The sequence below is a fragment of the Macrotis lagotis genome, chromosome 5 (assembly GCF_037893015.1).
Source record: "Macrotis lagotis isolate mMagLag1 chromosome 5, bilby.v1.9.chrom.fasta, whole genome shotgun sequence".
Lineage (NCBI taxonomy): Eukaryota > Metazoa > Chordata > Mammalia > Peramelemorphia > Peramelidae > Macrotis > Macrotis lagotis.
This window is the reverse complement of record NC_133662.1, coordinates 13,201,340-13,215,916: the sequence shown is the minus strand read 5'-3', so window position 1 is coordinate 13,215,916 and position 14,577 is coordinate 13,201,340. Positions and strand designations below refer to the sequence as shown.

Here is a 14,577-nt window from a genome sequence, read left to right as displayed (position 1 = left end):
TTATAACTTCTGATATTATTACTAAATACATCTACATGTAAGTATGTATGTTATTTAATTTGTTTCTACATTAAGACATTGTTCCCTGACCAAAGTTTCCACATCATTTTCCTTAGTGCAAAAAAAGGCCAGAATTATCATCTAAGCCTGAATTTTAAAAAAATGCTAAAAAAAACTAGAATGAAATAATCGACAATAAACACTGAGGACAAAAAGGACATAGCCTTTTGAAAGTTCTATGGAAGACATGGGTCAAAGGATGGAATGAAATCAGTGACTGACACTGAGATGATCATTCAATTTTTATTTTCCTTCTGTTTTCACTATCAATTAGAATACTTATTCCAACCTTCCAACACTTACTGAAGTATCAATACTGACTGGCACAACTTCTATATTTTTCAAAATTCTAATAGGATGCTATAAGCAACAAGGTGGAATTAATTAATTACATAGTTTAAATATCATTGCAGAACATCCATCATTTAAAGGATGTATATATTTTCATTACCCCTTTGCTGAAGAAAAGGAAAGGATATAATGATAGAGAGATATAGGCAGGTATGCTGTGCTCTTGACCCTACTTATGTCCAGGTTAGGAGAGCGGGCCTTTAGCAGTACCTCTCTTTCCCCTCTTGGAAGCTTATAGCTATAGTCCTTGTCTTCATCACTACCAAAACCAAAAGAATTACAACTGACCCAATAGCATTTTCTGAATGCATGCTAAGACCTTTTTAAAATTTTTTTTTATTTTATCTTTCCCCCCCAGTTACATTCAAAAACAAGTTCCAACATTAACTTCCAAAACCTTGAATTCCAAATTCCCTCCTTTCCTCCCAACCTACTCCCCACTCATTGAGAAAGCAAGTTACTTGATATAGGTTAAAAATGTGTAGTCATGATAAACATTACTACAATAGCCATGTTGTAAAAGTAAAAATAGCCCCCCCCCCCAAAAGAGAAACCTCAAGAAAAATGAAGTGAAGAAAGCATGCTTTAGTCTGTATTCAGACACCATCAGCTTTATCTTAACATTCTTCATCATAAATCCTTCAGAGTTCTCTTGGGTCATAGCATTGTTGAGAAAAGGTACATTGTTCACAGCTGATCATCCTGCAATATTACTTTGTATAAAGTCTATTTTCCATTGCATCTACTCATGTAAGTTTTTTAGTATTCTGATGTGAAACAATTCTTTCCCATGATTGCCAAGTCCAATTCTAATACAATACAAAAAAGGATTTAGGAAGTGGTTGCCTGGAGTGGGGAGGGTATCAAAGGCTTGTATAGTAGCTGTCTATCCATTGAGCTAGTCCTCTTTCCACCAGTGTTTAGTTTTTGGACACCACCTCTTCTCCAATCATACTCCATAACTGTATGAGAGGCAGTGGAATAGTAATTGGTAACCTGAGCAAGCAGTGGTGTACCTCTGGTCATTTCATTTACAGCTGCATCAGCTTCTGGTGAAAAATAATCCTCATCTGACAGAGATGTCACATTATCCAATGAGACTTCTGCTCCTTGGAATGGCAGTAAGACAAAATCAGACCTGATTTGTCGAAGAATTTTAGTTTTCACTCTTTTGTATCCATCATAATCCACATAAGAAATCTCAACTTCATCACTCTCTTTGCAGTAGGCACCAAAGTGGGCATGCCACCAGGCCCCATGCACCCCAGGGGAAGCACAGATTATGGCTACTTCTACTGATGTAGGTAAGGTTGGAATCCCAGTCTGAGAATAAGAAAGATACATCTTCTGGTCCAAACTGCAAAGTGCATGGAAGGTGGGGTGCGTATGCTGCTACACAAACATGTGCCCAGAATTCACCTGGTTGACCACAATCACTTCCACAGTAACACCATTGAGGATCATGAGCCAGGAAGTCATTGTCAGAGAAGGCAGAGTCAGTGAAGGAAGGGGAGGAGCATAAATATTGGTCAGGTTCAACAATTTGAACTTCTTACCAATTAAACTAAGTGCTTTATCTACATGATGCTGAGACCCTTCTACATGGCAGATCTGGAAGTTCTGAGTATAAGGAAGTGTCGAAATATAGATCTTCGCACCAGATGCTTGTTTGAGGAAACTCACATATTGTCCCTGTTTGCCAATTAGCCAGCCAACCAAATGCTTTGGCATATCAGTCTCCCAGACTGTGAGCTCTACCTTGTTGGTCTCGAGTGACCTGGGAGCTCGAGTGACTTTCTGTCTTCCTAAGGCCATATTCACTGTCCACGGAATCCATGCTGTTCACATCTGAACAGGCACTTAGGAGATCTCTTTCCAGGTACAGAGTCCTTCTATGTGCAGCAGAACTGCCCCCCAGCCCCACAGCTGCTGCTGCTACCCCCTCCTCCACCTCCTCCCAGTGGCTCGGTTCTGCTCTGGCTGCTTCCCCACATGCTCCTATTTTTTTTCTTAAGGATATGATTTCTCCCTCTCAACACATTCAATTTAGATCAATATATATAGCATGGATATAAAGACTAACAGACTGCCTTCTCTGGGGGGTGAGGGGAAGGAAATGATATTGGGGGAAAATTGCAAAATTCAAAAATAAATAAATTTATTTTAAATGAAAAAAGTGAAGGTACTTTGAATCTACATGATTGGAGAACAGTGGATGAACAGATAAATGAATATTAATATGATAAAATACTGTTGGCTTTCTCTCTTCCCTGTTTCTTCACTGTGATTCTGCAAGAATGATTCCCTACACCTCTTCTCCCTCTCTGTAACTTGTCTACTTGCAGTTCTAGCTCTTATCTCTCTATCTTGAAGTTAGCAGAATCAGGATTTTTAGAAAAAGGAGTAGCTTAGAGAAAGAAAATTATTTCATGAAGACTTGGTAAAACAAGTGTTAAGGGAATTTATTTAGATTTAACAGAATCAGGAAGACGACAGTATATATTTCCAAATATGTTAAATAAAGAAATCATAGAAAGAAATGCTATTTTAATTTGAGAAAGTTTGGGGAAAGTAAATTCCAGAAAGACAAGAGAGTTGGTTAATTCTAAGTATATAATTGGGCTACATAGAAATGTCAGAAGTAGGAAAACTAGATAGTTAATCTTTTACCAGAATTATATGGTAACATTATAGCTTCAGGAGTTTATCAATATAGAGTTTGATAATGTTAGTTATTACAAAAAATTCTGGGTCAAGTGAGGATTTAAAAAAAACCCAGAAGATTCCCCACCCCACCCCCCGAAAAGATTTAGGACTCTCCCCTTCAGGGAATATTCCAATTAGGTTGAGAGATTTTTGAGTGACTGTTTGCCTGCTCAAAAGTTATACCAGTCAAAATCAAGAAGTGTTAAATATTAAAGCCTTTGAATGGAAAAAATGTATTGTGAAAAATGGAATGTGCTTTGACTCCATTTATTTGTTTAATATGTGTTTGTTTTAAAATATAATCAGAGGGAAGCTCTTAGCTGTCTCTGCATAGTCAGGCCTGCTGTCATGTCTTTGTGTTCAGATTGGTTGATCCTCTTTCTTTTCTCTCTTTTCAAAACTGGATCTTTTTCTTTTTCAAAAATTCATTATTTTGGTGCCACATGACATTTTCCTGAAAATAATGTTGTTTTTGGAAGAGAAGGGGTTCCATTATTTTCTCTTATTCTCTATTGATTCTTTTCTAGTATGACTGACTAACAGGGTTTTACTTACTGATTTGGCAAATTATACTTCCAAGGGACCTAGAAGAAATTGAAATTGTCCCAAAAATTATTTTTTCTTGACTGGTCTTAATAAAAGAATTTATGAAAAAGAGTATGGAAGAGTATATTAATGAAAAATGTAAGTAGTTCAGGATGAGTAATAGGTTCTGTAAGAATTGGGGGGTTTTGAACCATTTGTGAAGTATGTAAGTTGGTTTAAGCATGAAAAAAGAAAATATGAGGTTTGACTTTGCATAAATATAAGATGGATTCTGTGAACTTTGAAAAGTGATTTATAAATAAATGTAAGAAGAGAAGAAAGTATAGAGAGTTATCAATCTAAACAGAGATCAATGTTTAAATGAGCCTAGGGTAATTTGAAAATTGCATTAGACTGCCACTTTTGCAATAACTGGAAGTGAAATGATTGGAAAGTAATAAACACCATAATATGAAAAGTTTGATGTGAAAGCAATTGCTAGGTAAATGTTAATTTTTTATCATCTTATTATTGTTTCTTCAATTAGATGATTCTATGATGGGTTAATAATCTTCTAAACAAAGTAATTTGAAAATACATGTAAATAAATTAAGGGTTTTGTAAAAATGTACAATTTTGAATATGATATGATATGATAATATTACTCAAGGTTTTAATTTTAAGAAATGTTGATCATAAGGATAAAAGCTCTTTTAAGTTAGAGCATTGAGAAGTTAGAATAGCACTGACACAGATAAGAATAATTTACAAACTTTTAAATTTTGAACAGGAGGTATGAGGTAATTTTGAATATGAGTTTTGGAATTTATAAGATTATTAAGCGAACTATAAAGACAATCTTGTACTCATGAAAACAGATTTTTAGAAACATCTGGTCTTAAGAATTTTTTTATGTTGCAAAGTTTTAGGGAGTAAAGTGAATAGTAAACTTTGCATAAGAATAGATTTAAACAATTTTTTTGAGAATTTAAAATCGTATTACAATAACAAATGAATGAATTGAAGTGTCATCCATCACATTTGTAAAGATTTGTTATAAGAAAATTAGAGAATACCTGCCAAAAGTCTGTATCTCTCAAGGTCTTTTTGATCCAGAGAGTTTGTGAAAAGTTTTGTTTTTCCACCTCATGTTTATGAAAAGGAATATTTATATGTAAGTTCGAACTAGTTTACTTATAAATATTGTTGTTTAAGAAGGAAGAAATCATATATGTATCTTGCAACACTGGCATTGGTGAAAGATTTACATTTGGTTTCTAAAATTATTTATATATACATACATGTATATATATATATATATATACATATATATATATATATATATATAAACTAAATGCATAGAGAATCTAATTTTCTTTTTGAAAATAGGAGTATGTTTGTACAAGAGGAAAATAAGCCCTTAAAACAGATGTGAAAAAAATGTGTGTAATAGATATTTAGTTATAAGGTTAACTTTAAAAGAATGAGATGTCAGCATGGAAACTTTATATTTCATGTAGGTTAATAATTTAATGTTCAATTTTAAAAAATAAATAGAAATAAAACCAAGATGGTAAACTCAGAAGAAAAGTGCATAAGAGATTGGGAGTAATTCTTTCCAGTAACTTGAGTATATGTGAGGGACTTTGAAAAATGATTGAGAAATTGAAAATTATGTCATCCAATAAGTAACTTAACTGATGAGCAAGATGTTGAGAAAGTTATGCAATCTAGTTTTGTCAATATTTTACTGTAATGATGTCAAAGGCTGGAATTAATGATTGATTGCTTTGTAGAGGTAATGAACAAAAATATCAGAAGTTATGACCCTCTGGGTTCCCTGAAATTTTTAAACAATGTGATGGACCTTATTCTAGACCTAAATAGGTACAAGCATAAATGCTATAATAGAAAAGAAATTACAAACTCCTTTTTAAATCAACACAAAAGAATGAATTATATGCTATATTAATGGTATTAAAGAATAGCTACAATCCCTTAACATTTTTACAGATATTAAGTGTAATTATCATGTGATCAGACACAAAGAAACAGACTTTATTAAACATAGCACTGATGAAGAATTATATTAACTCTTTGGAGAATTACAATAAGTTATAAGAAATAGATACAATCACTTTATATTGAACATATAAATTCCCACCCTGGATTGCCTGGGCCTATATATGAAGGTAATCATAGGGCCAATCAATTAACCCTTCCACTCCTTACAAGCTTAGGAAAAGAACAAGCTAGACTGTCTCACAAAAAATTTTCAACAGAATACCTCTTTACTAAGGAAAGAATTAAAAAAAAAAAACCAGAGTACAATGTAGGAATATAGTAATATCCTGTCAACTATGCATTCCATATTTGCCTACTCCTCCAAATTATTCTAAAAAATCCTAGAAGCCAGACTCCTAATGAGTTGTGGCAGATAGATGTGACTCATTATGCATCTTTTGGAAAAAATGAAATTTATTCATGTTACTGTAGATTCATTTAATTTATATACTGTGACAACAGCACAAAGTTCAGAGGCTACTCAAGGTATGATTGATCATTTATTCCATTGTTTTGCTACTGCAGGAGTATGAAAAACCATAAAAATAGATTGTAGCTCTGGATATATTTCTATGGCATTTAAACAATTCTGCCTATATAAAACATATTACAGGCATTTCCTATAACCTCACTGGTCAAGCTTTAGTAGATAGGAAACAAAGATTTTGGGTGATTTCTGGAAGTACAGAAGAAGGGGGAATATATACGGACAATAGGAAAAGCTAAGAGGAAAATAAATCTTGCCTTATATACCACGATTTTTAACACTGAATGATAATTGATTAACACCTACAGAAAGATTTTTTTTAATAAGGATATGCAAAATGAAGAGAAAGGCATGATCATGTGGAAGGACCCTAAGGATGGACAATGGAAAGGACTTGATCTATTACTAACCTGAGGTCGAGGAATGCTTCTGTTTTGTCCACAGATGGAGGAACTTTCTGGATACCAGAAAGGAAAATCAGGCCATGCAGGACTGGATGAATCAAGTAATACAGAAAATGAATAACTTACTTTTAAGAAATCAAGAAAGAAAGGATAAGAGGAGAAGTAAGGACAGACAATGCAAAAAGAAAGCATGACATGGACTTAGGGACAATTTTTGATGCTTACATCAAAAATTAAATGAACAATTTTGGGACTGTAAAATAACTGAATGCTAGACTTATTCAAAACCTTCCTAGGGTAACTATTATACTAGGGGAAGAAAAGTATGACTGAAGCTGGTTTTTATTTTTTATTTTTGGGCAAGGCGATGGGGTTAGGTGACTTGTCCAAGGTCACACAGGTAGGTAATTATTAAGTGTCTGAGGCCAGATTTGAACTCAGGTACTCCTGACTCCAGGGCTAGTGCTCTATCCACTGTGCCACCTAGCCACCCCAGCTGAAGCTGTTTTGATGGGGGAAGCTGCAAATTATTTGTGATATAAAAAATTTACTATTGGAAATATCAAAGAGATGCTGAAAAGTTAGGTATAATTTTTCTGACTTAAACAGTATGACACCCATGGGGTTTTTTTTAAGTGTACTGTTGAACCGTGTATTATATAAAGTAAAACTAATCATTCAATTCATCAAAATATTTATTGCATGGGAGCATTTAGGACCTTAGAATTGTTAGGAATTACATTTATAGAAAGTACTAAAGGAAGAAAAAGATTTCCTATAGAACCTCCTAGTTTAAATTTACATGCTTGGGATTTTAAACATGAATGTTTTCCACTCTGGGTTGCCTGTCACAAACCACATAGAGGAATTTATGATCATTCTATTTTGTTATAAGTGTGGAATTTTCATGATAAATTATTTCATGGGGTATGCCGGGATATATTTAACCAATTATATACCCAGAAATAGGATTAGCTAATTTGGAGATATGGAAGGCTATGGCAGCAATACATGATGTTGGGCAAAATATCTTATGCAAAAAAAATTGTCTTGACTGCATGCCCAGAACCAAATATCATTTTCATGATAGGATCTTCCAAAAATGTCAGTATTACTGGAGAAAAAGATGGGTTTAATATTAACTGTTACAACTGCATTATTTGAGCATACGTAGATAATTAAGTGATGAATGATGATTTTTTTTAATAAGACAAATAAAATTTTCTATAATACCCACTAAAGTAGAAGGCTGGTATATGTGTCCTGCTGATTAGCTTTTAGAAAAGATAATAAGAATTAGGCTAAAGAGATATATAAGTTGCATTGTGTTTGGAATATTGTTATAATAGCTATTGCAGGTGTTACATCCACAACTATGTCCATATAAATGATGAATAAGGAAAAGATAGAAGCAAAAATTTATTCAAGAACTGTCAGAAAATGTTTCTAGAGCATTAAATATCCAAGGGAGAATTAATGAAGATCTTTATCATTTGATTAATGCATTACAAACCTATGTAGTGAACACAGGGTATCTTGTGGAGAGATGAGATTACAATTGCAATACAATTATAAATTTTATCACAAAAATATAAATTTTCTCACTTTTGTGTAACACCCATATTGTATAATGATATGCAATGGGAATGGAAAAACTTTAGGGATCACCTTAATGGATTGTTTGGGAATTCTATTATGTCTTTTGGTATTGATGATTTGTATATGTAGGCTCAAGACATTCAGGAAGCCTCTTAATGAGATTTAACTGAAGAGATGACTGAGTGGTTTCAAAATCCAATCCTCTTTGGGCATTGGGCCCAGAGTATTACACAATTGTGTCTTATATTGATTTTCTTGGTGTTTCTACATTGCTGTTTTCCATGTTTAATCAAAATATTTTATTCTGTAACTGAATGCTATCAAGAGAATCCAGAATCATTTAATATAGGTTGAACATCATGTCAGGCAACTGTGAGTTTATTATGTAAACAGAAAAGGGGAAAGTGTTGAGAATAGCAGAAGTTCAGGGAGTGGTCAATCTGACTTGCTCTGACTTCATATGACCCTTCTGCAGAAGTTTTCCACGGACCACTGTTTTATCAAAACTGCTTGCCTAGGTGGTGGGATTGGGTGATCTGTCTGGGACCATGGGGCTGGGTCTCTGAGGTGGCATGCAGGTTTGGGGGTACTTGGCCCCAGGGCTGGTGTGCTGTCTGCTGTACAATCAGCTGCCCCACAGCACATTTTTGAAGAGGAACAGAGGGAAAGGAGAGAAGAAATATAATAGATGGAAGTTCGGAGAAATTGATGAAGGGTATTACAAACAGCAACAGCAACTGTGGAAAAATATGAAATGATGGACTTATAGGACTTCCTGAAAACATTGAAGAGAAAAAAAGCCTGGACTTAATATTACAGGATCTAGTGATGGAAAACTGCCCTGATATCATGGAAATGGAGGGTAAAGTAGTTATTGAAAGAGTACATCGATCCCCACCAGAAAAAGATCCTAAAATGAAAACACCAAGGAATGTTGTGGCCAAACTCCAGAACTATCAGATAAAAGAGAAAATCCTGCAAGCAACCAGAAAGAAACAATTTAAATATCCAGGAGACACAGTAAGGATCACACAGGACCTGGCTGCATCAACAGTAAGGGATCAAAGGGCCTGGAACAAGATATTTCAAAGAACAAGGGAGCTTGGAATGCAGCCAAGAATCTAATTTCGCACAACGCTGAGGCTTCTCTTCCAGGGAAAAAGATGGACATTTAACAAAATGGAAGAATTCCAAAATTTTCTGATGAAAACACCAGAGCTAAACAGAAAATTTGGACATCAAACAGGAAGTTCAAAAGACACATGAAAAGGTAAAAAAAAATGCAATCCAGTAAGTTGAAACTGGCTATATCCCAGTATAGGGGAAAAAGGATTCTCATAAATCTTGAGAACTGTAACTCTAACACAGAGACTATACCTAGCCAGAAATGATGGACATTCATGACCTACCCATGAGACTGCTATCTAACTCCACTGCTATTTAACTGCACTTGGGAGAAAGACTCTAATAACTCTCAGGAATTTTGACTCTATTCGATAGAATATACTGAACTAGAAGGGACAGACACTCAGAATGTTCTATGACTTATATAGAATGATCTAAAAAACACTACCCTCCTTAAAAAGGGGGACAGGAAAGAGACTGGAGGAGAAAGGGGAGTGAATTGGGTAAATCTCATTACACTAAGAGGTACAAAAAACCTATGGTAATAGAGGGGAAGAAGGGAGCAAATGAGAAACACCTGAATCTTCTTCTCATCAGACTGGACTTAAAGTTAACCTACACATACTCAGTTAACTTATAAAACATCTAACCTTTCAAGTATTAAAAGGGGAGGGGGGATGGAGAAAGGGAAGGGGAGTGGGGGGAAAAAGGGGAAATAACAAAAGGAAGGGAAGGGAAAAGGGCAAAAGGAAAAGGGGAAAGAAAGAGGAGGGTGTGATAGAGGAGGGCAAATACACTGTAGGGGGTGGTAGTCAGAAACAAAATACTGGGGAAAATGGATAAGGGGGAAGGAGGAAAAATACAAACAGAGGGAAGATAGCACAGAGGGCAATAAAGAATTAGTAATCATAAAATTTAATGTAAATGGGATGAACTCTCCCTTAAAATGTTAAGCAAATAGCAGAGTGAATTAAAAGCGAGAATCCTACAATATTCTGCTCAAAATAAACTCATTTGAAGCAGAGAGATACATATAGAGTAAAGGTAAAAGGTTGGAGCAAAATATATTTTGTTTCAGCTGAAGTAAAAAAAGCAGGGGTAGCAATCCTTATCTCAGACAAAGCAGCAGCAAAGATAGCATTAAAAGAGATAAGGAAGGAAACTTTATCTTCCTAAAAGGTACCATAGACAATAAAGTCATTTGAATATTGAATATATATACACCCAGTGGGACAGCACCCAAATTCGTAGAGGAGAAGCTGAAAGAACTACAGGAAGACACAGACAGCAAAACTCTACTAGTGGGAGACCTCAACCTTCCACTATCAGATCTAGATAAATTGAAACATAAAATAAACAAGAAAGAAGTTCAGGAGGTGAATAGATTGTTAGAAAAATTAGATATGGTAGACTTATGGAGAAAACTGAAAGGGGATAGAAAGGAATATACCTTTTTCTCTGCAGTACATGGAACTTATAAAAAATTGACCAGGTACTAGGACATAAAAACCTAATGATCAACTGCAGAAAGGCAGAAATAGTGAATACATCTTTCTCAGATCACAATGCAATAAAAGTTATATGTAATAATGGGTCAAGGAGATATAAACCCAGAACAAATTGGAAACTGAATAACCTCATTTTAAAAAATAAGTGGATCAAAAAACAAATTATAAAAAGAATTAACCATTTTATCCTGGATAATGATAATAATGAAACAGCATACAAAAACCTATGGGATTCATTCAAAGTGACTCTCAGGGGATATATAATAGCTCTAAATGCTTACATGAATAAATTGGAGAAAGAAGAAATCAATGAACTAAACGTGTAACTAAAAAAAATTAGAGAAAGAACAAATCAAAAATCCCCATTTAAATACCAAATTAGAAATTCTAAAAATTAAGGGAGAAGTTAATAAAATCAAAAGCAAAAAACTATTGAATTAATAAATAAAACCAAAAGTTGGTATTATGAAAAAAACCCAACAAAACTGATAAACCTCTGGTCAATTTCATTAAAAAAAAAGAAAGAAGAAAACCAAATTGCTAGTATCATAAATGAAAAAGGTGAACTCACCACCAATGAGGAAGAAATTAAAGTAATAATTTGAAATTATTTTGCCAAACTCTATGCCAATAAATTTGATAATCTAAGTGAAATTGATGAATATTTACAAAAATATAAGTTGCCCAGGTTAAATGAAGAGAAGATTAAATACCTAAACCACCCTATCTCAGAAAAAAGAAATTCAACAAGCCATTATTGAATTCCCTAAAAAAAATCTCCAGGGTCTGATGGATTCACAAGTGAATTCTACCAAACATTTAAGGAACAATTGGTTCCAATCCTATATAAACTCTTTGGAAAATAGGGAAAGATGAAACTCTGCCTAACTCTTTCTATGAAACCAATATGGTACTGTTACCTAAACCAGGAAGAGTTAAAACAGAGAAAGAAAATTATAGACCTATTTCCCTAATGAATATAGATGCAAAAATCCTAAATACAATCTCAGCAAAATGATTACAACAAGTTATATCAAGGATAATACATAGTTATCAATTAGGATTTATTCCAGGAATGCAGGGTTGGTTCAATATTAGGAAAACTGCTAGTATACTCAATTATATCAACAAAAAACCTATCAGAAATCATATGATTATATCAATAGATGCTGAAAAATCTTTTGACAAAATACAGCATCCATTCCTATTAAAAACACTAGAGAGTGTAGGAATAAATGGACTGTTCCTTAAAATAATTAGCAGTATCTATCTGAAACCATCAACAAGCATTATATCCAATGGGGAGAGGCTAGATGCCTTCCTAATAAGATCAGGGGTGAAACAAGGGTGCCCATTATCACCACTACCATTCAATATTGTATTAGAAGTGTTAGCATCAGCAATTAGAGAAGAAAAAGAAATTAAAGGAATTAGAATTGGGAACGAAGAGACAAAACTCTCACTCTTTGCAGATGACATGATGGTCTACCTAGAGAATTCCAAGAAATCATCCAAAAACTACTGGAAACAATTAGCAATTTTAGCAAAGTTGCAGGTTATAAAATAAGCCCTCATAAATCCTCAACTTTTCTCTATATGTCTAGCAAGATACAGCAGGAAGAGCTAGAAAGAGAAATCCCATTAAAAGTAATCTCAGACAATATAAAATACTTTGGAGTCTATTTGCCAAGACAGACTCAGAATCTTTTTGAAAACAGTTATAAAACACTTCTCACACAAATTAAATCAGATTTAAATAACTGGACAAATATCAACTGCTCATGGATAGGGAGAGCTAATATAATAAATATGTCAATTCTACCAAAACTAAACTAGCTGTTAAGTGCCCTACCAATCACAATTCCAAAAAATTACTTTAATGAGTTGGGAAAAATTGTAAGTAAATTCATATGGAGAAATAAAAAATCAAGAATTGCCAGGAGCTTAATGAAAAAAAAAGTGCAAAAGAAGGTGGCTTTGCCTTACCTGATCTAAAATTACATTATAAAGCATCAGTCATCAAAACTGTTTGGTATTGGCTAAAAAATAGAGTGGTGGACCAGTGGAATAGACTAGGTATAAAAGCAGGAGATGATTATAGTAATCTGCTGCTTGATAATACCAAAGAGTCTAGCCATTGGGATAAAAGCTCCCTCTTTGATAAAAACTCCTGGGACAATTGGAGGTTAGTATGGAAGAAACTTAGATTAGACCAGCACCTCACACCCTTTACCAAGATAAGATCCAAATGGTTACAGGACATAGACATAAAAAAACAATTCTATAAGCAAATTAGAAGATCAAGGACTAGTTTACCTGTCAGATCTATGGAAAGGGGAACAGTTTATGACTAAAGAAGAGTTGGAGAACATCACCAAAAGCCAATTAGATAATTTCAATTACATTAAATTAAAAAGCTTTTGAACAGATAAAACCAATGTAACCAAGATCAAAAGAAATGTAGTAAATTGCAAAAAAAAACTTTACAACTAATGATTTTGACAAAGGACTCATTTCTAGAATATACAGAGAACTGAGTCATATTTTTAAAAAACAAAAAGCCATTCCCCAATTGACAAATGGTCAAAGGATATGCAAAGGCAATTTACAGATGAGGAGATCAAAGCAATCCATAGCCATATGAAAAAATGTTCTAAATCATTAATTATTAGAGAAATGCAAATTAAAGCTTCTCTGAGGTATCACCTCACACCTCTCAGATTGGCCAATAATACCAGGAAAGATAATGATCATTGTTGGAAGGGTTGTGGGAAATCTCGGACACTATTACACTGTTGGTGGAGCTGTGAACTCATCCAACACTTCTAGAGAGCTATTTGGAACTATGCCCAAAGGGCAACAAAAATATGCATACCCTTTGACCCAGCAATACCACTACTGGGTCTATACCCTGAAGAGATGATGAAAAGGGGTAAAAACATTACTTGTACAAAAATAGTTATAGCAGCCCTGTTTGTGGTGGCAAAAGAATTGGAAATCAAGTAAATGTCCTTCAAATGGGGAATGGCTTATCAAACTGTGGTATATGTATGTCATGGAACACTATAGTTCTATTAGAAACCAGGAGGGATGGGATTTCAGGGAAGCATGGAGGGATTTGCATGAACTGATGCTGAGTGAAATGAGCAGAACCAGAAAAACACTAACCTAACAGCAACATGGGATGGATGTTCAACATTGAAGGACTCTCTCACTCCATCAGTGCAATAATCGGGAACAATTTTGAGCTGTCTGCAAAGGAGAGTGCCATCTGTATACAGATAAGGAGCTGTGGAGTTTGAACAAAGTTCAAGAACTATTCCCTTTAATTTAGAAAAAACATATATCTTATTGTCTGATCTTGTTACCTTCTTTTCTTCTTTATGGATATGATTTCTCTCTCATAACACCCAATTTGGATCATGGTACAACATGGAAACAAAGTAAAGACTGACAGATTTCTTTCTGTGGGGGTGGGAGTAAGATTGGGGTGAAAATTGTAAAACTCAAATAATATCTTTAATAAAAATTAGTTAAAAAAAAAGAATGTGATCCACTCAAGACAGAGCTCATGGTATCAGAACACAGACTAAAACATATTTTTTCTTCTCTTTCACTTTATTTCTCATGAGGATTTTATATTTTTGTGGGAGAGGGGGTATTATGTTTACTCTTAAACAAGAATGTTTTAGTAATGTGTAAATAGATTAAAGAAGAAAAAAATAAAAATTTTAAAATTAAGAAAAAC

The 14,577-nt window shown here is 34.0% G+C and overlaps 1 protein-coding gene and 1 pseudogene across 1 annotated transcript in view; both read right to left on the bottom strand.

Moving 5' to 3' along the window:
- LOC141489202 (dynein axonemal heavy chain 8-like) overlaps nt 1–14,577 on the bottom strand; it is a 395,310-nt gene that overhangs the window by 239,116 nt on the left and 141,617 nt on the right. Inside the window, 1 exon segment of the mRNA XM_074189981.1 lies at nt 8,662–8,732. Coding sequence (XP_074046082.1) covers nt 8,662–8,732 — 71 coding nt within the window.
- Nucleotides 1,275–8,219, bottom strand: LOC141487722 (A-kinase anchor protein 1, mitochondrial-like; annotated as a pseudogene).